This window comes from Pongo pygmaeus, chromosome 5, assembly GCF_028885625.2.
Source record: "Pongo pygmaeus isolate AG05252 chromosome 5, NHGRI_mPonPyg2-v2.0_pri, whole genome shotgun sequence".
NCBI classification, from domain to species: domain Eukaryota; kingdom Metazoa; phylum Chordata; class Mammalia; order Primates; family Hominidae; genus Pongo; species Pongo pygmaeus.
The window spans coordinates 107,243,369-107,269,045 of NC_072378.2; the positions used below are offsets into that span (position 1 = coordinate 107,243,369).

The following is a 25,677-nucleotide window of genomic DNA, read 5'->3' on the forward strand; positions in this document are numbered from 1 at the left end:
GCATGAAGGTAGCACTTGTAGTCCCAGCTACTAGGGAGGCTGGGGTAGGAGGATCACTGGAATCTAAGAGTCCAAGGTTGCAGTGAACTATGATTGCTCCACTGTTCTGTAGCCTGGGTGACAGAGAGAGATCCTGTCTCTAAAAACAGAAGAAAATAAAATAATACTATAGTATTATGGATGTTATATATGTAGAAGGAGCTTTTCATATTGTCAATTCTTTGCCAATGGCAATGCTTCACACACACACACACACACACACACACACACACACACACATCTTGTCACATGTTGGCCCTTATACTGATAAAAGAGCACCAATCCTTCAGGGAAGCTTCAAATACTCTATGACAAGAAGCTGGGGGTGGTGGCAGTAAGGAAGCAGATAATCTTCTATAGAGACATTTTATATATATATATATATATACTTATTTAACCTAAAAATATATTTTTTTCTTTAATTACAGTTTCCCATATAACCATTAGTGGGCTCCAGCGATGCAAGCCATATTTATTAGAGGCAGCATGTCAAATAGGAGTTGACAATTACAGTCTCTATCAATACATATTATGCCAGACGGTAATGAGCCATCCACAAAGGGCTAGCTATCCAAAATAATCATGCTGCTTTCCAGAGAAATGTCGAAGAGGTTATGGTTTATTACACAGTGCTCATTAGATATACAGTGGCAGCATTAGCAATTTTTCCTTCATTTGTGTCTCATTTAAGGATCTGCCCCCATAAGCACAGTCAAATTAGTACACAAGGTTAAAACCATTATGCCCTGAAAAAATTAAGTTGCATTTTATTTTACAGTAACGGTGGATCAAAGGTCCTTGGAATCTATTATTTGCAGAACCATTATCTAACACAGAATATTAACAAAAGGGAAAAGAAAAGCAATGCCCTGCCAGCATGGCTTGGACAGGAACAAAGGCAGACTGTTTGAAATAAGCAAATACCATGTTACTTAATTAAGTCGGCCTATAAAAACTATTTTTAAAATAACACTAAGGTTGTGACATCAACTGACAAAAGTCACAAAATTAAAGTTAATGAAGTACCAACCTATACTTTAAAATGTCTTGTTTACATTAACTTATTTTTAAACATTTTAATATTGTCATTGTATATAATTTTTTAATAAATTTACCAATTGCTATAAATACTTATTTTCTTAAAAGGATAACCCATTTTCTTATTTTTATAGCAAATCCACATTTATCAATATTTAATAAAATAGAATTTGCAGATATAACTATTATAACCAGAAAGATGTGATCAAGAAGGCAGATCTTGGACTAAGTTACAAAGATTTAAATAAATATTTCAAAATAATAGATACTTAATGGATTTTGCCAAATCAGCAGATAACTGGTTAACAGCATCTGAATTACTGGCAGGATAAACATTTGTAGCAAAGAGATCTTTTGAAGAGATTTCTAAAGTCGTGATTGGACTACTGTTAATAAAATATCAAAATTCATTACAGTTAGAAGGATAATATTCTGAATGTACTTTTCCCACATTTTATTAACAGACCTCAGTTGTAGTGATTATTCAAGGATCCCTTCCTTTCATTTAATGAACATTTATTGAGTGCTGTCATGTCAGACCCTGTGATAGAGTCTGAGAATTCATTAAAAAGAAAAAAGAAAGAAAGAAAGAAAAGCATATCTCTGTACTTGAGAAGCTCATGGCCAGGTCAGTGAAAAATTTGGACAGGAAACCAAATGATTTGAATCTTGGGCAATAATTGCTGTCCTAGAAGAAAATACAGCTTGCCAAGGGAGCCCAGATGAAGAGGACCTAATTGAAATCTTGATGAAGTAAGGTAAGGATTACCCAGGGAAGTAACAGCTAAAGTGACAATTCTACCCAATGAGAACTGTAGGGAAGAAATACACTGGGAAGGTGGGCGAACAAGTGAGAGGAGGCTGGGGTGGGATCATTTACCTCAGATTATCACAATACACAGTTTTAGAAATCTTTTAAAAAATGGTCTTCCTAATTAGAAGAAAACATCTTGAAGTTGGATTGATGGACTTTATGAAATAAAGTCAGCAAGAAAGTTCTAGAACAGTTTGGATCATGTTAAAAAAATAAAAAGTATGTTACAGAAAAAATTCCTTTGTTAGGTCCACATATGGTCAAATTTCAGAGTGGATGAATGTATTATCCATTTAATGTTAACTGTAAGTCTGATTGAATAACTTGTCATGACCAAATTTTGAATTTCCGTTGGTTATTCTTCTTAATCTTTACCCCCCATATGAATGAGGTAAGCATCCTTGTCTCTTTCCCCTTAAACTGACAAAAGGATGAGCTATATATACATCACTTTAATTTTTCTGGTATCTTATATGTCTAATATGTGTGTCTACTCTCAAAACATCTGTAAAATATAATAAACTTTTAGACAGCAGAGGACAGGTTGGTTTAATTCTTTTGCTATGGTATCCAGTATAGCTCAGGTGTAATCAGATACTTACAAAAGCTTGCCTTTTTTTTTTTAAATGTAAATGCCATTATATTCTAGTACAGCTATTATATATGGCTATGGTATACAATATGGCAGATTCCTGAATGGATTGTTAGGTGGTTTTGAGGCATTTAGAGTAGCATCATGATAGCATGATAGTAATACTCATTTTCCTCTTTTAGTATAACAGATTTCTTTTTTTCATGAATATTGGGCCTTTTTAAACAGGCCCTATATATCTACTCTTATTTAGCTTTTTAAGTGACTGCCGTTGCCCCTTCCTCAACAGTGTTTTAATTCAGCAGTATTTAACCTACCAACATTTTTCATTTAATGAACAAAAAATGTATAGACTCCAAAGATTTTTTAAAAAACAAAACATATACTACATCTATAGCTTTGCACATATTGTGTACATAAAACTTTGTATAAATGGTTGCAGCATTATTCCTGGCTTTGAATTTCGCTTTTCTTCTACCAGAAAAAGCTTCTGGTAACCAGAAGTCACAAAAGGTACAGATAATCATAAGATGTCAATCATAATACAAAAACAAGTTATATTGTTGAACTGCAGAAAAAGTAAAAGCAACTAGGCCCCATGCTGGTCACTACTGCTCTAAGTTCATTTCACTACTACATGTAATTATGAATCTCAAGGAACAAACCAAGAACGAGCCTGCTGAGAGTGGAGACAGAGGAATATGGCCAGCCTCTCCTCCAGGGCACCTCGCAGCTCTGCCAGAGCAGCCATTTTGTCAGTGCGTCTCTTTCTTTACACTGCTCTAAGATCTTCAGTTTATTCATTTGCTCTCACCTCTGCCCTATTCCAGAGGGTTTAAATGGTTTAGGTATTATTAGATGATGTTCAATAACAGAAAAAAAGCACAACCAGATGTGGAGGAAACATGAGACAAAGATGTGACAAGAGATGAAGTGTGATAAACTGAGAGGGCACAAAATGGGAGGGGGCCAGGGAGAGCCCCGGAGGGATGAGGGAATAGTATGAACTACAGACTTTAATGTAGCTCCCAGAAATAAAGGCTTCTTCTGTATGTGATGAGCCTATTTTACCTCAAAATGTAAAGCTGTCTGAATTTTAGGTTTGATGACCATGTGTTCTGCAAAGACAGCATATATATTACAACCGTGCCTGACCTCCCAGTTTTAGGAAAAAAGTGGAATTCTGTCCCTGGACACCATCAGGGCTTTGGGTTACATCTCCAACTCCTTATTCTATGGATAAAAATAAAAGCTCCCAATATAATATTAACAATTTATAACAATAACATGCAGATCACCTTTTACTGTTTGAAAATGGCACCAAATTAGTAATGGTCACCATTTCTACAGCAAAAAATAACGTGAGCACTTTACTGCTTGATGGTACTGTTAGATTAGTGGTCCCCAGTTTGGGGTACCCAGATCTTTAAGGGTTATTTACGGTAGGTAACAAGTTCTTCACAGAGGTGAGTAATTTTCCCTTTCCAAAATGTCTAAGGAAAGCAATGTATTCCCCCTCCCCCCAGATAAAGTAACATCTGTTAACAACATTTTTAATTTTCTTTAATTTTGTACTCATTAATAAGATGCGACAGTGGTTATCTTGTGGTCATCAGAGGCTCAGATTGGCAGTTACAAGTGTATCTAATAAAATGGAAAATCAAATAATGATAATTTTATATATCAAGTGCCTGGTAAAGACCCTTTTTTAAACAGGAGTGGGAGAATAACAAAAGGAATCCTGAGCGGTAAAGAGGTGGGGAGGTTATCATGATGAAGTCTACACTGGCTAATTTCCCTCCACTTCTCCGTGATCGCCCCGCTTCTTTCACCAAGGCAATCTAAGAGGAAGTAGCTATCTACTTCAACAACAGCTCTAACAGGAGACCAGAAGAGGTCAGCGGAGAGCAGTGCTAGGCACCCATCCTCCCACCCAGAGGGCTGAGCTCCAGAAGCTCCCAGGTCTCTGTTTACCCAAAAAAGAAGCAACTATGAAAACAGAACAAATTATTATATTCAATTTTTTACTTTGACACAATCAGAGATGACTGTAAGTCTGTTGTAATGATTAGCTTAAAAAAAAAAAGATCTGAAGTAGAAAATGAAAAAATTTTCCTTATATACCAAAAAGTTCCTTGAAGAGGACAATGACAATAAAAATGATAATGCCTTGAATATTGACATAATCTTATTTTCTCTGAGGTAGCAATCCATTATTTCTTAAAAACATGAGTTGCAGGTGCACAAAAATTCCCATTTAAATATACTCAGTTTATCGGCCGGGCACGGTGGCTCATGCCTGTAATCTCAGCACTTTGGGAGGCCAAGGTGGGTGGATTGCCTGAGCTCAGGAGTTCAAAACCAGCCTAGGCAACATGGTGAAACCCCATCTCTACTAAAAATACAAAAAATTAGCCGGGCCTGGTGGCAGGCGCCTGTAATCCCAGCTATTTGGGAGGCTGAGGCAGGAGAATCACTTGAACCCAGGAGACAGAGGTTGCAGTGAGCCGAGATTGTGCCATTGCACTCCAGCCTGGGTGACAGAGCGAGACTATGTTAAAAAAGAAAAAAAAAAAAAATATATATATATATATACACACACACATAGACACACATACACACACACACACACACTACATACACACTCAGTATCTGATTATTTGTGCTATGGAAAAAAGAATGTGCAATTACTAAGAACTGGTCAAGTACTACAGAGTCCCTGGTTTCTAAATTAATTCTAAAATCGGAAAGTGGAAAAATTAAACATGTTTTTTGAATGTTTTAAATATTTAAATATAAATGTTTCTTCTCTTATACCTTCAGGGAGTGTAAACTAAATAGAAAGTTTCCCCTACTCCCCACATTTAAAGCTGAAGAATTAGAAGGAAAAAACACTATATAAACTTTTAAACACCAGCTGTAGTGTTTTTACTTGCCTTCCTCAGAACTTCCTTTACTGAAGGTACAGTACCTAAAAACCAGCTTTAGCTACTTTCCCACACAAATAGAGGTCATGATCTGGGGCATACTGATTGACTATAAACTTGTAGTAGTGTACCAGGAACAGAAAGAATGGCAACCACAAAAGACAACATGGTACCTGACGTTAGGGGCCTTATGAATTTAATAAGGGCATTGATAAAATTAGAAAATGCTAGGGAAAGACTAAAATGGATGAATATATTCAACAGATAACAGACAGGTCCAAGTTACCTTGCCTACCCCTCTAATTGTTTTTGAGGAAGATCAGCTTTCAGCCAAAGTGCTGCAGACAATATAAAACAAAGTCTGCATAAAGTACCTTTGAAAATAACAAATTGCCTATAAACCGCTGCAGACATGTCAGTAACAAAGGTTTTGCAAAGTTAAAGCCCTAAATTGAATTAAACCCTAATAATTTTGTATTATTACATTTTAATTCCCTGACAATTCTGATTTTTCAGCTTATTGTTTTTGTTAAATTTAAATTGGTCTGGTCTATCTATAGAGAGAGATAAAAAGCAAATCCCTATTTTTTAAAGTTCTGAGTTGAATGGTATAAAATTAAATACAGAAATGCATTTTAAGTGCAAAGTATCCTTCCACTGTTGCCAGAAAACAAGTAACAAAGAGGAGTTAAGTAATTTAACAGCCATATTTTCTCACTCGCCTTCATTGGGAACACAGTCGTTTGCATGGCATAATAAGCTGTAAATTATAAACATTTTTACATAGCCTGCTGCAAAGAAAAGTCTGCCAGCTTTCTACTATATTGGATAGTGTTCAAGTGATTAACTATAGCTTTGGAAAAAAGGGGTGGAAACTTGTTTTGCGTCGCAGTTTGTTGGTTCTCATGTACAGCCTCAAAAAAATCCATTACATCATTATTTGCAACAAATATGTAAGTAATTATAATAGAGTAATAGAAGCTCCATATTATTACAGGATACAAATTACTCATGGACAAAAGAAAATCTTGTAGGTGCATAATCATTCAAGTATTTCCTTGAAATGCTGTCTCTAATGAGTATGAATGTAATGGTTTTCAAAAATAACAAAATTTGCAGCACTGACATTTCAGGACTAATGACAAATGAAATACACTTTACTCTTTGTCTATAGGGAAAGCCCATTAGACAGAATATCTGCTTAGGGCACAAGTCTATTTTAAAAAAAGGTTCCTGTGTCAAAGAAAATATATAAATATCTGTATTTCACAACATATAAAGAATAAATCTGTGAAAGGAAACATGCAGTAATAGAGATAATGGCCTGCAAACATAAACGTTTTTATTTTTAAATTGTATACAGCCCCAGCAAAATCCACATTCAACCCCCTAAGAAAATTTTGTCTCAATAAATCAACAATAATACATGGAGCACTTGAGTGCCCACCATAGTGCTGGGGCTTTGGAGGTCAAAGAAAAAGTCTATAACCTGATGTCTGTCCACTATGTTATTCCACACCACAAACCTTAGAACATAAAGATTTGTGCTCAGTGCTGAGGATGTCAAGATGACTAAGAAAGTATATGTAAGGCACCCTACTTCATAGGCTGTCTACAGTAATGGAAAGAGCATGAATTCTATGGTCAAATGGGATTTGAAACTCAACTCTGTGATTTTCTTACACTATAAACTTGAGCATGTTATTAAATTTCTTTAAGCCTGTTTCCCAAGAAAAGCAATTTCTTAACCAATGTTAAATGTTATATAAATGCACTAATATATATAAAGAATATGGAACAGTAGCAGACTTATAGAAAACTCTATATGTGTTAGCTATAGTAATAATTATATTTCTATATTTATTATAGTTAGCTTTGCACACAGCAGGTGTTCAATAAATGTTTGTTGAATGAATGAATGAGCAAAGGAACAAATCTAGCAGAGGGACAAGATAAATATGCAGATTACTATAAAATAGACGAGAAGTGCCTCAAAGGTACAAAATGTAATAGAGGCCTCAGTGGAGGGAGAGGTGATAGGTTGGAAGATGATTAAGACACAAGCCCTGACTTCTAGAAGGTACTGTTTAGTAAGAAAACATATACATAAATCAGTCATTACAAAACAATGTGTTAAGTGTTTTAAGATTTCACAGAACCTTTCTTCTATGTTCTAGCTCTAAATACACCACGGCTTTTCCCAGAGTGTCCAAATCCTATATGTTCATGAGCAGATATGCCTAATTTCTACAAGTCACAAACTGAGGAGCTGAGAGATGGGACCAGTGCTCAGTGCTCCCCTTATTTCTTCATCTTGGTGAAAACCACTGTTCCTTTGAAACCAGCTCTACTTCCACCATCACTCCTCTTCTCTGTGCCTCTACATTTATTGAAGTCTCAGTTCTGTTGTTCTGGTTGACTTCAATCATGTGAATTGCCCACCCTATAGTTTTTCAATATACTCAATTCAACCACCTCCACTGTATTCTGTCAAACCCACTTTAAGGCACAACTGAACATAACCAATCAGAACTGTTCCACTTTTGAAATCTCCACTTGGATATCCAACTTTCCATCTAAAACCTACTGTCTTTTCAGGTCTCTCATTGCATTACCACTTCCACCCCTGCAATCTGATTCATCATGATCTCCAGTCCCTCGATCACTACTTTCTCTCTAGTTTTGGGCTCCCTCAACCTCACTTCCTACCTGATGGGGCCTAAGCAATCATATTAGATCAACCTACACTCTTGCACATACCTTTTTCTTGATGACAAAGAAAAACATTAATCATGCTTTTATCTTCCTCACATCCACTCTAGGGCTGTTAAGAATTGCCTGTTGCTGTGTTAAGGAATTTGTATTTAATCCTGTAGGGAATGCAATTGAAGAGTTAAGGATGTTTTACTCCACTTAAAAACTTGAGGCCAGGCCAGGTGTAGTGGCTCATGTATGTAATCCCAGCACTTTGGGAGGCCAAGGCAGGTGGATCACTTGAGGCCAGGAGTTTGAGCCCAGCCTGACCAACAGTGAAATCCCGTTTCCACTAAAAATACAAAAAAATAGCCGGGCATGAAGGCGCACACCTGTAATCCCAGTTACTTGAGAGGCTGAGGCATGAGAATCACTTGAGCCTGGGAGGTGAAGGTTGCAGTGAGCTGTGATCGGGCCACTGTACTCCAGCCTGGGTGACAGAGTGAGACTATCTCAAAAGAAAAAGCAAACAAACAAAACAACAACAACAAAAAAACTTGAGGCCAGATGTGGTGGCTCATGCCTGTAATCCTAGCACTTTGGAGACCCAGGTGGGTGGCTCACTTGAGCCTAGGAGTCTGAGACAGGCCTGGGCACCATGGCAAAAACGCCTCTCTACAAAAAATACAAAAACATTAGCCAGGCATGGTACATGCACCTGTAGTCTCAGCTACTTATTTGAGCCCGGGACGTTGAGGCTGCAGTGAGCCATGATCGTTCCACTGCACTCCAGCCTGGGCAACAGAGGGAGACCCTGTCTCAAAAAAACAAAAAACAAAAACCTTGAGAAGAGGAGGGAATGAGGGAAATCTTAGCAACAGAAAAGGGAGACTCAAGATTCCAGTAACTATAGAGAGGGAGGACGCCAGAATTAGAGATAACCAATCAGAGAATCTGCCCTCTTTGCCTCTATTATCAACACCACCCACTTTCAGGAGTGAGAAGGAAAGTCCAAGAGCACAGTGAAGAAGACATTTCTCAGGCACTAAGCCACCTACAGATGTCAGCTCTCACCTATCATCTTATGTGAGGGGTGTTAAAGACTACCTACCTTTAGTTAAACAAAAGGGTTTATCAGTGGACATGGGTGGATTGTGAACCCAATGGTGACTGTGGAAATAGCTCTAGTAGTTAAGTTCTAGCAAAACAGTTTTAGAAAGGAAATTACATCAATAGCAAGTGTCAGGAAGACTCTAGATGTATACATTGTTTCCTTACCTACTCATTTGAGGTCAAAGACTATTTCTTATTCATATTTGAATAAGAAATATTCAGTGTCTTTCAGTGTCCAGTGCAGTGCCTTGCAGAGACAGGAGGTGGTCAGGGTGACTTATTCTGGACCACAGGATAGTTGAACCTAGCTAGATGTGTACCCTGTTAGTTAAGCTCCTGGTCTGAAGCCCATTATTGCCCCTGCTGTACAGATGAGTAATTTCAAAGAGTGATTAAGTAACTTACTTAAGGTCAAATAGCTAATCAATTGCAGATTTGAGACAAGAACCCAGATCTCTGGTCCTTCATCTATGCCTTTATTATGACACACTGTTTACCACTGAGATGCCTTCCGTATGAGTTCAAAGGATCACCATTAAGTCATGAAGCTACTAAGCTGACTCTGCCAATAAAATTAATATTTTAAGTGATTTGCACAACTTCTATCACATGATGAATGCCCAAAATTAAGCACTGTTTAAAATGTAGAATTAGTCACTGGATAGTGCCTTTAACTTTGGCTACTTACCAGTCAACATACAGCCCTCCTTTAAGGAAAGGATTTTAAAATTTTTTACTATTAACAAAAACAATTTATGCAGCTTGTGTTTTGCTGTGATAGATTAGGCAGGCTAATCTATATCATGTTATTTACATGCAATAAACTAACTCAGCTGAGTAGATTAGTAGGTAAGCCCACCTACTTTTTGTGATTAATTATACTGTTTTGTAAGAAGCTGATCCTATTTTGTGTTTTTCCAAAAGCTCTGGTGAAGTAATGACTTCTGACGTACAGTACGTTAAACATAAAGAGCCTTCCCTTTTCTTGCTCAACATATAATTGCTGCATTTGTGCATGCTGCATAAGTTGAACATAACAATAAAAACTTAATGAAGAAAATAAGTACTGGTTGTAATGAATTAGTAATATTACTAGATTTGTATCTGGAGTTTACATTTACTGTTGCAAGTAGAATACAATCAATAGGAATATGTAATCAAATTGCACATGCTTTCATCTCTTGAGATTTATCTGAAAAGGAGCTGAGATATCTTTAGGAAATTATTTTCAAAAGCCTACACTAAATCCAATTATTCTGCATAATCATTTAAAATCACGGTCAATAAGCGCTCCTCATTTTTGAGGTTCTTGTAGTACAAAAAGATACGTTTCTTAAATAGGCTTTTATTGCTTTACAAGTATGAAATATAACTTTTTCATTTTTAAATTTAGTTATACAAAATAACATGAATAGGTTATTAAAAAACTGAAATACTACAAATAAAGTCACCCTTAGACTATTCTCTTATATCTGTTTCCAAACCTCTCCAACCCCTTCTTTCTTCAACCACTGTTATTAGCAGGTGAGTAAGGTTCCTTCCAGACTCTTTGTTTGCATTCACATGTTATCTTAAAAAACAAAACCATAATTGATTTTTAAAATGCTACATATTTCAAATATTACCTATTTAATGTTTATATAATTGACCCTAAATAAATAACATGATCAACATGTTCTGCCTTAAGCCTCATTTCTTAAGATGTTTTTTGATTTGATCAGTCCCCAAGGGAAATACAGTTTGTTAATTTTGTTTGGCATTTTGAAGTGCTAGACGAATTCTAATGTGTGGAATGAAGGTGAGGATTGATAGATAGTCACAGCCTATTGTTACTATAATTAGAAGTCATCAGATGCTAATTAGTACCACATTAAAATGATAAATTATGAACTACAATATTTGCAGCTGAGACCAAGTGCAATTCCCTAAATGTAAAGGTTTATAGAAAAAAAAACTGGCCTCTTTCACAGCTTTTTATATTCTCCCTTCTCTCCTTAAGATTATTTCACACAGGCCTCCAAATATTCTGTCACTTCCTCTAACACCACACTAAGCGTAACCAGTTTTCACTTAGAGGAGAAAGTAATGTTAAGATCTGTAATTTGATTTTAAGATGTTTCTAGATTTAACTTATAGTTATGTTTAAGATGCTTTTTGTGATAAGTTCTTGAAGCCCAACAATTACCTCAGTACGTACAGGTGCTTCTTGACTTACAATGGGGTTATGTCCTGATAAATCCATTAAAAGTCGGAAAATTTTAAGTTGCATCATGGTAAGCCAGGGACTACCTGCATATCACTAATTTAACCTTAATCAATTGAATACACCAAGTGAAGAATTAGCAAAAATGCCAAGAAATTGATGGTGTCCATTTGAACAGATGGCAAATTTTAAAAAGCCAACCTAAAGATAGCATTTTACTCCATTCCTACTTTTTTTAACAAAAATTATTTTTTTTATAGTTTATTAGTTTTATTTGTAGTTTATGCATTTTCACAGGATATTTGATCTGGTCAAAGAGGCCAAAGGATAAAAGTTCAGGTCAGCCCAGGGACTCCAAAGCCCTCATTCTAATTACAGGATAGGGTTTCTAAGCTAACTACCTGTTCATGTCTTTTGTCCATGTTTGTGCTGTAATTTTCTTCTTCTTCCTGATTTATAAGATTTTCAACTGATTTGTAGGTTACGACTTGGCTTTTGGTCATGTATGTTGTAAACATTTTTGTAATTTGGGCTTTGTCTTTTGACTTCACGGGAATTTTTTCCACTGAAGAGTTATTTTTTGTGCAAATGTGTTAATCTTTTCATTTATAGTGTCGAGTTTTGGAACTTTTTCATAAAGTCCTCCCTGCTCTGAGATAAATACTACCACTACTAGAGACAATTATTCAGCCATGATCAAATAGTCATTGCTATCTATATGCTAGAAACATGCTGAATGCTGGGGTAATAGGGATAAAATACAATTATCTGAACCATGTTTTTTTCTTTTTTTTTTTTTTTTTTGAGACAGAGTCTTGCTCTGTTGCCCAGGCTGGAGTGCAGTGGCACAGTATTGGCTCACTGCAACCTCCGTCTCCCGGGTTGAAGTGATTCTCCTGCCTCAGCCTCCCGAGTAGCTGGGACTTACAGGCAGGTACCACCATGCCTGGCTAATTTTTTTTTTTTTTTTTTGTATTTTAGTGGAGACGGGATTTTGCCATGTTGGCCAGGCTGGTCTCAAACTCCTGACCTCAAGTGATCCGCCCATCTTGGCCTCCCAAAGTATTGGGATTACAGGCGTAAGCCACTGGACCCAGCCCAATCATCTGAACTATGTTTAAAAGCACATACAGGACACTGTCTTCTCTTATCAGCATTACAAATAAATACAGAAAATGTTCGGTCATGATTTTCTTCTTATTTGCCAACTCACCTGCCACCCAGAAGTCACCTAGGTAACAAGATAAAAATAGTTGTTTTGGCTGGGCGTAGTGGCTCCACCTGTAATCCCAGCACTTTGGGAGGCCAAGGAGGGCAGATCACTTGAGGCCAAGAGTTCAATACCAGCCTGGCCAACATGGTGAAACCCTGTCTTTACTAAAAATAGAAAAATTAGCCAGGCGTGGTGGTGCAGACCTGTAATCCCAGCTACTCGGGAGGCTGAGGCAGGAGAATCATTTGAACCTGGGTAGTGGAGGTTGCAGTGAGCCGAGATCAGGCCACTGCACTACATTCTGGGTGACAGAGCAGGGCTCTGTCTCAAAAAAAAAAAGTAGCTGTTTTACAAATAGAATTGGTATGCTTTAAAATTGGTCAGTATCCATTATGTATCCTGGCAAATAGACCATCTAAAAAGAAGAAATGCCAACGATCACTTTACTTCTCATTCAATTACTCATTTAATGTTTTTTCATTCTTGCATATTCTACTCATACCTGAACTGATCTCTATAGCAAACAGATTAGAGACAGAGCAAGGTGTGTAAAAAGAAGGTGGCTACACTTCTATAAATGAATATGTGTGTCCCAGGACAGTGCAGATCTTTAATTCAATTTAGTATTTTTTTCCTCAGATTGGCAGGTGTGTCTCGTGGTTGGATGTGGTCCAGCAGGTCCCTATGCTGCAATTCTGATGCAGTGGGAACATCATCACTGCACTGGTCCCCAGCAGCAGCATATTCTCTACCCTCTGCTGCTTAGAGGAAATGGAATTAAGGGTAACACAAACTCAGGAGAGTCTAAAACCTATCAGTAAAACTTCAAGACTTATAGATACCAGAATTGAAGCTGCAGATAACAGAGGTGGGTAAAGAAAGTGTAGTAAAAAAGGGAATCGGTTGAAATATGAAGGAAAAATAAAATAAACTTTTGATGAGACTTTAAAAATTTCCCTGGACAGGGCTGGGCGCGGTGGCTCACGCCTGTAATCCCAGCACTTTGGGAGGCCGAGGCAAGCAGATCACAAGGTCAAGACATTGAGACCATCCTGGCCAACATGGTGAAACCCTGTCTCTGCTAAAAATACAAAAAAATTAGCTGAGTGTGGTGGCGCATGCCTGTAGTCCCAGGTACCTGGAAGGCTGAGGCAGGAGAATCACTTGAACTTGGGAGGCGGAGGGTGAAGTGAGCCGAGATTGTGCCACTGCACTCACTCCAGCCTGGCGACAAAGTGAGACTCAGTCTCAAAAAAAAAAAAAAAAAATTTCCCTGGACATTCTGCAACACCTTTTAAATGTTGTGTTATATTTTGGTATGTGTGTGTGTGTGCTATTCCACTAACACTTTTCTTTTTTTGTTTTGAAATGGAGTCTTGCTCTATCGCCCAGGCTGGGGTGCAGTGGCGCGAACCTGGCTCACTGCAACCTCTGCCTCCCAGGTTCAAGCAATTCTTTGCCTCAGTCTCCTGAATAGCAGGGATTACAGGCACCCACCATCATGCCCAGCTAATTTTTTTGTATTTTTAGTAGAGACGGGGTTTCACCGTCTTGGCCAGGCTGGTCTTGAACTCCTGACCTCGTGATCCATCCGCCTCAGCCTCCCAAAGTGCTGGGATTACAGGCATGAGCCATGGCGCCCGGCCAACACTTTTCTTTTCCTTCTTTAAATATATTATATTGCTTCACATAATAACTAGCTTAAAAATTAAGATTGTTTCATGAAGAGTGCTTTAGAGTCTGATTATAGCTCACATCCTAACTACAGGTTGCAAAGGACATAATAAACCGCCATCCCTTTAAGTCATCGTCCATGTTAAACTACTCTGTAAGACTTACACTGTAAAACATGTGTTTCAAATGTCTGTTTCAGTCTAAAACACTTATGTTATACAGAAGATCCAGTCATCCAGATAGAGATTTAAATGACTACTATGTCCAAGGCATTGGTGAGCTATAATGGTATACAAAGCTAAGTGCCTACTCTGAAGGAATGGGAAATCTAATAAAGGCCATGAAGCAGCATGACTGGGGTCTGGAATGGCAATAATAAATCACATTTGTGAAGCATATTCTATGTATGAGGCACTGTTCTAAGGGTTCTCGACGTATTAACTTATTTAATCCACTTAATAGACACATGAGGCACAGAGAGGTTATCTAACTTGTCTGGGGTCACACAGCTAGTAAGTGATGAAACAAGGATTTGAACCCAGACAATTTATAACCAATATACATATTTCTTCCTCTACTTGACTACTTAATGTGGGACCTCAGAAAGTTACTTCACCTGAGTCTCAGTTTTCTCATTGGTGAAACTGTTTTCTTTTTTCTTTTTTATTTTAGTAGAGATGGGGTTTCACCAAGTTGGCCAGGCTGGTCTCGAACTCCTGACCTCAAATGATCCACCCACCTCAGCCTCCCAAAGTGCTGGGTTTACAGGTGTGAGCCACCGTGCCCAGCCTGAAACTGTTATTTCTGCCTCACAGAGTTCTCATTAGAATTCAAAGTTAGGCATGCTGATATAGAGAAACATTTACCAAACTTTTGCAGCTTTCCACAAGGTATACTACTACTGACAGGGACGAATGGGTTCTGTAGTCAAATGACTGGGAAACAATATCTCAGAGTCATGATACATAAATCCGTACCTAACTCCCAAGAATTCTCAAATGAAGGAATCTCTCTAACTCTGTTTAACCTGGCATGCCCACACTTATTTGATTCCAGAAACTTTTGTCCCACTGAACACCTAGTTACAACTTAAGCTCTGGAAGAGACATTGGTAAATGCTGACAAGAAAAAGGCATGAAATCAAAGGACCCAGTGGGTTCAGATCTGGTTCAGCCAATTTTTTACTGCTTGCTATGGGCAACAGCTCCAACCCCTCTCCATGTCTCTGCTTTCCCTCTCAGCTTTTGCCTAGACGACTTCACTAATTCCCTGGCTGACTCTCTATCTTGGACCTCACCTCTCAGGGTCACCTTCTAAGCATCAGCTAATTATGTTCCACAGCACAGATACGGTAACGTGACCCCTTTTGCTTAAACACCTTTTTGATAATAGCTAAGAATAAGAGCAAACACTTACAGAATGCTTACTATGCCATGCATTATTCTACTCACTCGTTTAATTCTGAAAACCATTCTGTGAAGTACATACTGAGGCGCGGCTAGTAGGTGGTGCAGTCAGCTTCCAGATTCCAAGTCCACTCTGCTGCCTCTTGAACTCCCCACAATTTATCCAGGATATCCTAATTCCTCAGGCCCTTCACAGTCTGACTTCAACCTTTCCTTTCCACCTCATCTTCATTCCCTGCTTCTCATATATGAGTTTCTAGGGCTGTGAGGCTGGCCTGTAGATGGCTGCCTTCAGTTCACAGGGCATTCTCCCTGTATATGCATATCTGTGTTCAAATTTCCCCTTTTTATAAGGATGCCAGTTATATTGAGTTAGGGCCTATTCTAATGACCTCATTTTGACTTGATTAGCTCTATAAAGATCCTTTCTCCTAATAAGGTCACATTGTGAGGTACTATGGGTTAGGACTTCAACACATGAATTTTGGGAGGATAAAATTCAATCCATAATACCTGCATACATAATGAAGCTAGTCTCTTTTCCATAAATTCATACAATCATGTAACGGTTATGTACTGAATGCCTATTAATTACAATGTTGGTACTGTTCTGGGCCCTGCTAGGTACTTCTATACCCCACGTCTTTGTGGGGTATAGAAGCAGGGTGCAGTGGCGGGCGCGTGTAATCCCAGCTACTTGGGTGGCTGAGGCAGGAGAATCGCTTGAACCTGGGAGGCAGTGGCTTCAGTGAGCCGAGACTGCGTCACCTCACTCCAGCCTGGGTGATAGAGCGAGACTCTTTCTCAAAAAAAAAAAAAAAAAAGGAAAAAGGTAACATTTGCTGCTGCCAACAGATAAACCCTAAAATTTAAGTGGCTTAACAAATAGATTTTTCTTCTCATACATCTAGTCTGTATGGATGTTCCTGATGGGCAGGTGACTTTCCTTCAAGAGTGATTCAGGGACACAGACAACTTTCATCTTGAATGGGTCACTTCCCAGATCATCTGCTTAAGGAGTATTACAAATGCAACATTTTTATGGCCAGGAAATACTAAATATCACTTCTACTCCTACTCTATTGGCTAGATCTCAGTCACATGGCCAGCCACCTGCATGGGAGGCTGAGAAATGTAGTCCAGCCGGGTACTCAAGAAGAAAAGAAAATGTGTTTGGCATACTTGCTTCAGTCTCTTCTACCAGTTAAGGTGCTGGGAAACTTCAGGAAATGAAAGTAGAGTGCAAATATGTTCAGTCTCTTCTACCAGTTAAGGTGCTGGGAAACTTCAGGAAATGAAAGTAGAGTGCAAATATGTTGTCTGTGGTCTGCTTTTAACTACTAGTTAGAAGAGAAGATTGAGTCAGTTCTTGATAAAACAACCGAGAAAGCAGAACCATCAGCCAAAATATTCACGTGAATTTCTGTAAACTTAATAATCATATCATGAGAAAAATCTATACTTTTTAATATTATGCATTATATATTGTAAAAAACTATCTTTTGTACACAAAATATATGCTATTACTAATAGAATGGGAAGTTGTAAACATTTTCTTGATTGTGGCTAGGGATAACTGTAAATTTAGTAATACTTTTTTGACTGGCTTTGCAACCAATTTTGTAAAAGTCAAGGTTAGTGGAATAAACCTAAAGTTCACAGTCTTGTTGGCAAAAGGCTATGGTGAATGTTTATGGTACATTTTTATAAATGTGGCTTTCTTGCCCGATTTTCAAAATGTAGTTATTACATTTTAACCTAAATTCTGCCTCTCCTGGCTGTTAAATGATTAGTTCACTAGACATCCACAGCACCAATTATATCCTTAGGCCAAACAAAAGAGATCACCTAACTCCCATTTGGTCCTTCAGGTAATTTACTCAGGTCCCATTATCTGATATCAAAGTCAAGTTTTATGAGAGAAAAAATACCAACAAGGTAAATCCCAGTAGTTTGGAGGTGAATTAAAAAGCTCCCAAATTAGTACTTCCCTCAAATGTTAAATAATTGACTGTAGCATTATAGATACAAGGCTCCAGCAAAAGTTACACTTGAACAATTAAGGAAGCAAGAGCTAAACAAATGACTTCAGGGGTAGAGAAACAAATTAATGGTTTCTCATAGCACTATGCCAAGTTACTTTTTCACATTAACAAGTGTGTAAAACACCCAAACACCCCCAATGACTTACTAGATGAAGTTTGATTATAGAAAATAGCCTGGGTTCACATGCCAGGATTATTCCCTAAATGTAACTGTGGATTCTATACACTTGAGTATAAAGCCCATTTATGTTATTTGGAAAGGTTTCATGTTCACAATGTACGCCTACTCTTTTCCAAAGTTATTTTAGTCAAATTGCTTGGATTATAATGACCATCTACCAACATGTTATGTGAAGGACCAAAAGCAATGAAATTGTTTCCTAGAGGCTAGATAAGAATTAGAAACACAAGGTAACATCACAGTGCACCATGTGCATACAGATTAATAGCTCCTGCTGAGTAGAAAGAGTATACACTTTGAGATAAAAATGGGATTTCAATCCCAACTCTATCACTTTCTAGCTAAAATATTTCAGATAAGTCAACCTGAGTATTAGCAATCTCTTGTGTAAAATAGGAATAACTTACTTGTGTAACAAATATTTATTGAATATTTACTATGTATCAAGTAGTATTTTGCAAGGATTATTTTAGGATTAGAGATTAAAAAATAGTAGGTGCTCATTATCTGTACGTGTGGTTATCCAAATGTACAAGCAGATGACTAATAAGAAAGGGTCAAAGTCAGCAGACTGAAAATCAATGGAATTCCTAACCGAAAACAGAGATATATGGGATACAAGGCAATGTGAGGTCCATCTGCTTTCCAGGGACTAACAGGTAATTAGTACTCGTTCTAAATTTTTATATATTTTCTCTAGCTATCTCAACTAAACTTAGCCAAGAGTTTTCTACAAAATTTATAAGGTAAACTTTTTTTTTTTTGAGACAGGGTCTCATTCTGTTGCCCAGGTTGGAACGCAATGGCGCAATCTTAGCTCACTGCAACCTCTGCCTCCAAGGCTCAAGCGATCCTTCCACCTCAGCCTCCTGAATATCTGGGACTACAGGCACATGCCACCATGTCTGGCTAATGTTTTATATTTTTTGTAGCGACTGGGTTTCTCCATGTTGTCCAGGCTGGTCTTGAACTCCTGGACTCACATTATCCATCTGCCTCAGCCTCCCAAAGTGCTGGGATTATGGGTATCAGCCATCACACCCGGCCTGTAAGGTAAACTATTGAGCTCTAACTCAAGCAGGTTTTGGGGAAGGATGTAGATGTACTAAAGATGTGCCAAAGAGTTTTCCATTTAAAAGTTTTTAAAGATATGCTCACAAGATGACTTTTTTTTTTTAACAAACTAATTTAATGCTAGTCTGATCTATAACTCAAATACATATATATTTTGAAATAGACTAGAAAGGTAGAATGTAATCAAGAAAAAAAAACAACAATGAGGTTTGGAGGGAACATGAGAACTACAGTTAGAGCTTCAACTCTCCCCATTACCAGTTGTGTCACCAGAAAAAGCCTCAAAATTTTTGAATCTGTTTTCTTGAGTAAAATAAGCTTAACAGCTCTTACTATGGCATTATTATAAGAACCAAATGGAATAGCTGTCATAAAAATGCTTAGTAACCTAAAAGCACTAAACAAATATGAACCATTTCAGAGTGAATAGGTGATCACAAGATATCCCTTATAGTGAAGGGTATTTGTATGGATGAATGGTAAAAGGTTTACAAAAAATTATATTGGCTGGAGGAATGGGTATTTGTAGTCACAACAGTAATCTTTTTGCTTGCTTGCTAATGAGGAAGGATCATTGAATTTCTGGCTGGCAAGCAACAGTAATCCCTAAATATTATGGAACAGAAAACATTTATGGACAAGACCACTAGAAATAAAATTAAAAAACCATAGATTTATTTTTAAAGTAAATCAACAAGGTCAATTAGCCATAAGTCAAAGTTCCTAGAAATGCTTCTTTTTGTGAGGAAAATTTCCTTATCACCCATATTGTTAGGGTGGTTTTAATTTCATACGCCAGAGTCTACCTGTTGATTGTTACATCTATACAGGCTTTTTTTTTTAAATTATTATTATTATACTTTAAGTTTTATGGTACATGTGCGCAATGTGCAGGTAAGTTACATATGTATACATGTGCCATGCTGGTGCGCTGCACCCACTAACTCGTCATCTAGCATTAGGTATATCTCCCAATGCTATCCCTCCCCCCTCCCCCCACCCTGCAACAGTCCCCGAAGTGTGATGTTCCCCTTCCTGTGTCCATGTGTTCTCATTGTTCAATTCCCAACTATGAGTGAGAATATGCGGTGTTTGGTTTTTTGTTCTTGCGATAGTTTACTGAGAATGATGATTTCCAATTTCATCCATGTCCCTACAAAGGACATGAACTCATCATTTTTTATGGCTGCATAGTATTCCATGGTGTATATGTGCCACATTTTCTTAATCCAGTCTATCATTGTTGGACATTTGGGTTGGTTCCAAGTCTTTGCCATTGTGAATAATGCCGCAATAAACATATGTGTGCATGTGTCTTTATAGCAGCATGATTTATAGTCCTTTGGGTATATACCCAGTAATGGGATGGCTGGGTCGAATGGAATTTCTAGTTCTAGATCCCTGAGGAATCGCCACACTGACTTCCACAAGGGTTGAACTAGTTTACAGTCCCACCAACAGTGTAAAAGTCTTCCTATTTCTCCACATCCTCTCCAGCACCTGTTGTTTCCTGACTTTTTAATGATTGCCATTCTAACTGGTGTGAGATGGTATCTCACTGTGGTTTTGATTTGCATTTCTCTGATGGCCAGTGATGGTGAGCATTTTTTCATGTGTTTTTTGGCTGCATAAATGTCTTCTTTTGAGAAGTGTCTGTTCATGTCCTTCGCCCACTTTTTGATGGGGTTGTTTGTTTTTTCCTTGTAAATTTGTTGGAGTTCATTGTAGATTCTGGATATTAGCCCTTTGTCAGATGAGTAGGTTGCGAAAATTTTCTCCCATTTTGTAGGTTGCCTGTTCACTCTGATGGTAGTTTCTTTTGCTGTGCAGAAGCTCTTTAGTTTAATTAGATCCCATTTGTCAATTTTGGCTTTTGTTGCCATTGCTTTTGGTGTTTTAGACATGAAGTCCTTGCCCATGCCTATGTCCTGAATGGTAATGCCCAGGTTTTCTTGTAGGGTTTTGATGGTTTTAGGTCTAACGTTTAAGTCTTTAATCCATCTTGAATTGATTTTTGTATAAGGTGTAAGGAAGGGAATATACAGGCTTTTTATGCAGTGCCAAGCATATTGCTAGAATTAAGTAAAATTATTGCTGACATACTGTTACTAAAAATATATCCAGTGATTTTTTTAAACAAAACTGAAAATTTTAAGTTTATTTTATATGCAGCAAAAAATAAGTAATACATACTTACAAATTTGTTTTTTAATCTAAATGCATGAGATGTAAAAATTTTTTAATCCAATAACCAGTAAAAAAGTAGACTATAGCTCTTAAAATGATAGTAGCATCAATCTTTATACAATGAGGTATTATTTTATCTTATTTTATTTTGAGATAGAGTCTTGCTCTGTTACCCAGGCTGGAGGGCAGTGACACGATCAGGGCTTACTGCAGGCTTAACCTCCCTGGCCTCAAGCAATCCTCCTGCTTTAGTCTCCTGAGTAACAGGGACTACAGGCACATACCACCACAACTAGCTAATTTTTAAATTTTTTTGTAGAGATGAGGGCTCACCATGTTGCCCAGGCTGGTCTCAAACTCTTGGTCTCAAGTGATCCACCAGGCTTGGCCTCCCAAAGTGCTAGAATTACAGGTGTGAGCCACTGTGCCCGGCCAACAAGGTGTCATTTTGAGTAGATTTAAAAATCATAAATCCTGAACTAAGTGGCACAGAGGTCTCTACAGAGACACATAATAAGGGGAGGGAGAAGTGATGAACAGAAAATTTTAAATGCCCAAAGTAGAAAGGAAAGTATTTCACACAAATGTGTGAAGAAATTTACCAGAGTTATGTGTAGAGTTGGCCAAGACTATCACTTATTATGAACAATAAAAATCCATTTCTAACCTTATATTTTAATCTATCTTTGAATCAGAGAATGACAAAGAATGGTGATTTCCACTGACCTCTGTCCAGTAAAAGAAAACACGATGTAGAGAGCAATGTCAAAAGACTAAATTCTTCTTACCATGAGTAGATCCCACTGACCATGTCATAGTTCTGACACGAAGTGTTCACGCTGCTGGGCCCAGCTGCTTTAGAGATAAGGAGCACCACCAAGCCTCTCAACTGGAGGCTATTCCAGCTGTCATGTACAAGTCCCCTGCCAACAAGTAAAGAAGGAAGAGGATTAATATACCCTCACGAGATCATCAGATAACTTAGAAAACTGCTACAAAGATGCCCACACTTCTAAAACTGGACAATGAGACTTATTGAAAAGAAACAGGGTCAGGAAGGAAAATTAATGTGAGGATGCCATGAGTTCAGGAAACAACTAGAGAAATCTACGGCTGCGTTGTTGTTGTTGTTGTTGTTGTTTTTGAGACAGGGTTTTGCTCTGTCACCCAGGCTGAGTGCAGTGGCACAATCTCAACTCACTGCAGCCTCAACCTCCCAGTCCTAAGCGATCCTCCCACCTCAGTCTCCCTAGTAGCTGGAACTATAGGCATGCACCACGATGCTCAGCTAATTAAAAAAAAAAACAAAAACGTAGAGTCAGAGTCTTGCTATGTTGCCCAGACTGGTTTTGAACTCCTGGACATAAGCAATCTTTCTGCCTTAGCCTCCCAAAGTGCTGGGATTACACGCGTGAGCCACCATGCCCAGCCCATGGCTAGTTTTAAAAGTGACAATCTCCCTGGTGGCAGTGGCTCATGTCTGTAATCCCAGTGCTTTGGGAGGCCAAGGTGGTCAGATGAGCCTAGGAGCTTGAGACCATCCCGGACAAGATGGTGAAACCCCATCTCTACAAAAAATAGAAAAATAAGCTGGGCATGGTGGCATGTGCCTGTAGTCTCAGCTACTCAGGAGGCTGACGAGGGAGAATGACTTGAGCCCAGGGTTGGGGGGGTGCTGAGGCTGCAGTGAGCCATGATGATGGCGCCACTGCACTCCAGGTGGGGAGACGGATTGAGACTCTGTTTCCAAAAAAAAAAAAAAAAAGTGACAATCTCACATTTGAGGCTTCCTCATCTGCTCTGTCCTCTTTCTGGGTCTCCCCGCTGTCTATACTCTATCTCACAATCTTAATCATTTGCTCTGGTAACAAGAAGAACCCATAGTTTTAAACTGGTTTGTGACAGTTGACAGAAACTGACATATAAATCACATTGCTTGGATGAAGTGATACTATTTGGTGATGACGGTGGTAAACAGTAGTAAAAAATGATTTGTCTTCACAGGTAGAGAAGAAGCTCAGAGAATGAAAGGATTAAACCAAATTCAAAAGACTCAGAAATTTATTTGATAAGTAAATGAAAGTGAATGCCGTCAGCAAAAATGTTGCTTATTACTTACAAACATTATAATTCTAGGCAACAACAAGGCTTTAACTTAGAATGTGGCATATCTTTTGACATGAGGACTGAATTTTTATAATTTCTGCTATACCTGAGGCTAGAAATACTTCCCAGGAATACATTTTCTTTTTAAAGTATTACAAATGGTTGTCATTCAAAAACTAAATGGCATCGTTTTAAAAAATTAGAAAACTATGGGCAATATATTACAGTAAAGTCATATTGAGAACAATGCTCATGAGCACTAATCAAATAGATTACAGCATACATAAATAATATACAAACATAGTTCTCGAATGTAGTAAGAAAACAAAAATTAGTGGTATAATACTTGACTGAATTATCAAGGCTTCCTTCTTGAGTTTTTGAACAAAGAATCAATTTAAGTTAATTAAGGTAACATAGCCAAAAATAATGAGTTAGTTCATTACTTCAGAAAAATCTTGGTTGGGTACGGTAGCTCATGCCTGTAATCCCAGCACTTTGGGGTACCCGGAGGGGGTGGATCACCTGAGGTCAGGGGTTCGAGACCAGGCCTGCCAACATGGCGAAACCCCGTCTCTACTAAAAATACAAAAATTACCCAGGCATGGTGGCAGGTACCTGTAATCTCAACTACTCAGGGGGCTGAGGCAGGAGAATCGCTTGAATCCAGGAGGTAGAGGTTGCAGTGAACTGAGATCGAGCCACTGCACTCCCAGCTTGGGTGACAGAGTGAGACTCCCTCTCAAAAAAAAAAAGAAAAGAAAAGAAAAAAAAAAAGGAAAATCTTTGCCCCTCCAGTCTCCAAAAAGAAATTTTTTTTAAAAGGGGCCCCTTTTGCCTTTCATTAGTTTCAAAGTAAGACAAATCATTAGATTCTCTGTAAAGGAACAGCTATAGCTTTCTCTGCTTATATTCTGTCCTTAACCAAGTAGGCAATCTTCAGCAAGTTAAAAGGGTTTAAACTGATTTTTAAAAAGAAATTCTAATTTCCTAGGAAAAGGAAGTTAAAGTAATACAGTTACATCACAACAGAAACAAATAATCATCAGAAATGTCCCAAACTCTTTACTGTCATGTAACAATCTGCTTAAATCCTATGAACCTGAATTTTAGGGAGGTTAAGAGGCATCCTATTACAGAACACAAAAATGTTAAAAGAAGAGCTTTTCGAATTTTTTTTTGCTTTGAATTACAACTTTTAACTTAGGCTACTAGATTCTTATTTATGTATTACCTATGGTGAATCTTTATTCTTCCTTTCTTTTATAATAAAGAGAAGGTCTGAATTGGCTTTCAATTCTAGAAAAGGAAAAGAAAAAGAGGTGTATGGTGTGTGTGTGTATGTGTGTGTGTTCGGGGCTGGGCCTGGTCAGGGATTAAGGATATGATTCAGCAAGAGCTCTAAGAGGTGAACCTTGAGACAAGTCTGACCAAATCACACAGATTTAACAGCCCTGACAACAGTTTTAACAATATCTTCAAACTTCTCAGAAATAGGACCTTTCATATACGACACACACACACACACACACAAACTAATAATAATAATAGCAGCAGCAAACACTTATACTGTGCTTTATACATTGCTTTCTATATGTCAGAAACTGTTCTACATGTTTTACTATATATTAACTAAATTAATTCACAATGCTAAGAGGAGGGTACTACAATTATCCTGATTTTACAGATGGGGAATGAGGCACACAGAGAAATCAAGTAACTTGTCTAAGGGTACCATACCTGGTAGGTGGCAGAACCATGACAGAGCCAGGATTTGATCCCAGGCCAACAGGCTCTAGAGTCTACATACACTTTTAAACATTATGCTATGTAGTGATGCTCCATCTGCTTTCTTTGTACAAAACCATTTGCTACATCAAATTAGAACAGTTGGCTTTAGAACCAGACAAGCCTAGGTTTGAAAAAGTCTTCTGTTATTTACTAGCTGTGAGTGTGACTCTAAGGCTATGACCTCTTGTATAAAATGAGGGTAACAATGTCTACTTTTCATAGTCATTGTATGGAAGAGACAACATAGGTCAAAGTACATAACACTGTGGAAGCACATGGTCGATCAAGTAATCAGTAAATTACATTTTCTTTCCCTGTTACTTTTTTGTCATTTTATTTTTTTCTCAACTCTTACATTTTCTTTCTTCTACTCTCTTTCTCCTTGTAACTCTCAAAAAGTCTTCCCCACTCTACTAGCATATATAATCTCCTATGTTATTTAGTTTTCTACCTCCTCAAATAACAAAAGTTAAGGAATTCTTCCCACCCCCTAATCATTATTATCATTATCTCAATGATAATAATGAAAACACCCCTTTCAAAATGCATTACTGAAAAGGTCAGGAAAAGAAGCTGTAAT

The 25,677-nt window shown here is 37.9% G+C and overlaps 1 protein-coding gene across 1 annotated transcript in view; it reads right to left on the minus strand.

The window, feature by feature from the left end:
- Nucleotides 1-25,677, minus strand: part of PDSS2 (decaprenyl diphosphate synthase subunit 2) — a 313,717-nt gene that overhangs the window by 162,075 nt on the left and 125,965 nt on the right. Inside the window, exon 2 of the mRNA XM_054491948.2 lies at nucleotides 21,989-22,123. Within this exon, the coding sequence (XP_054347923.1) occupies nucleotides 21,989-22,123 (135 nt within the window). The remainder of the gene's footprint in view (nucleotides 1-21,988; nucleotides 22,124-25,677) is intronic.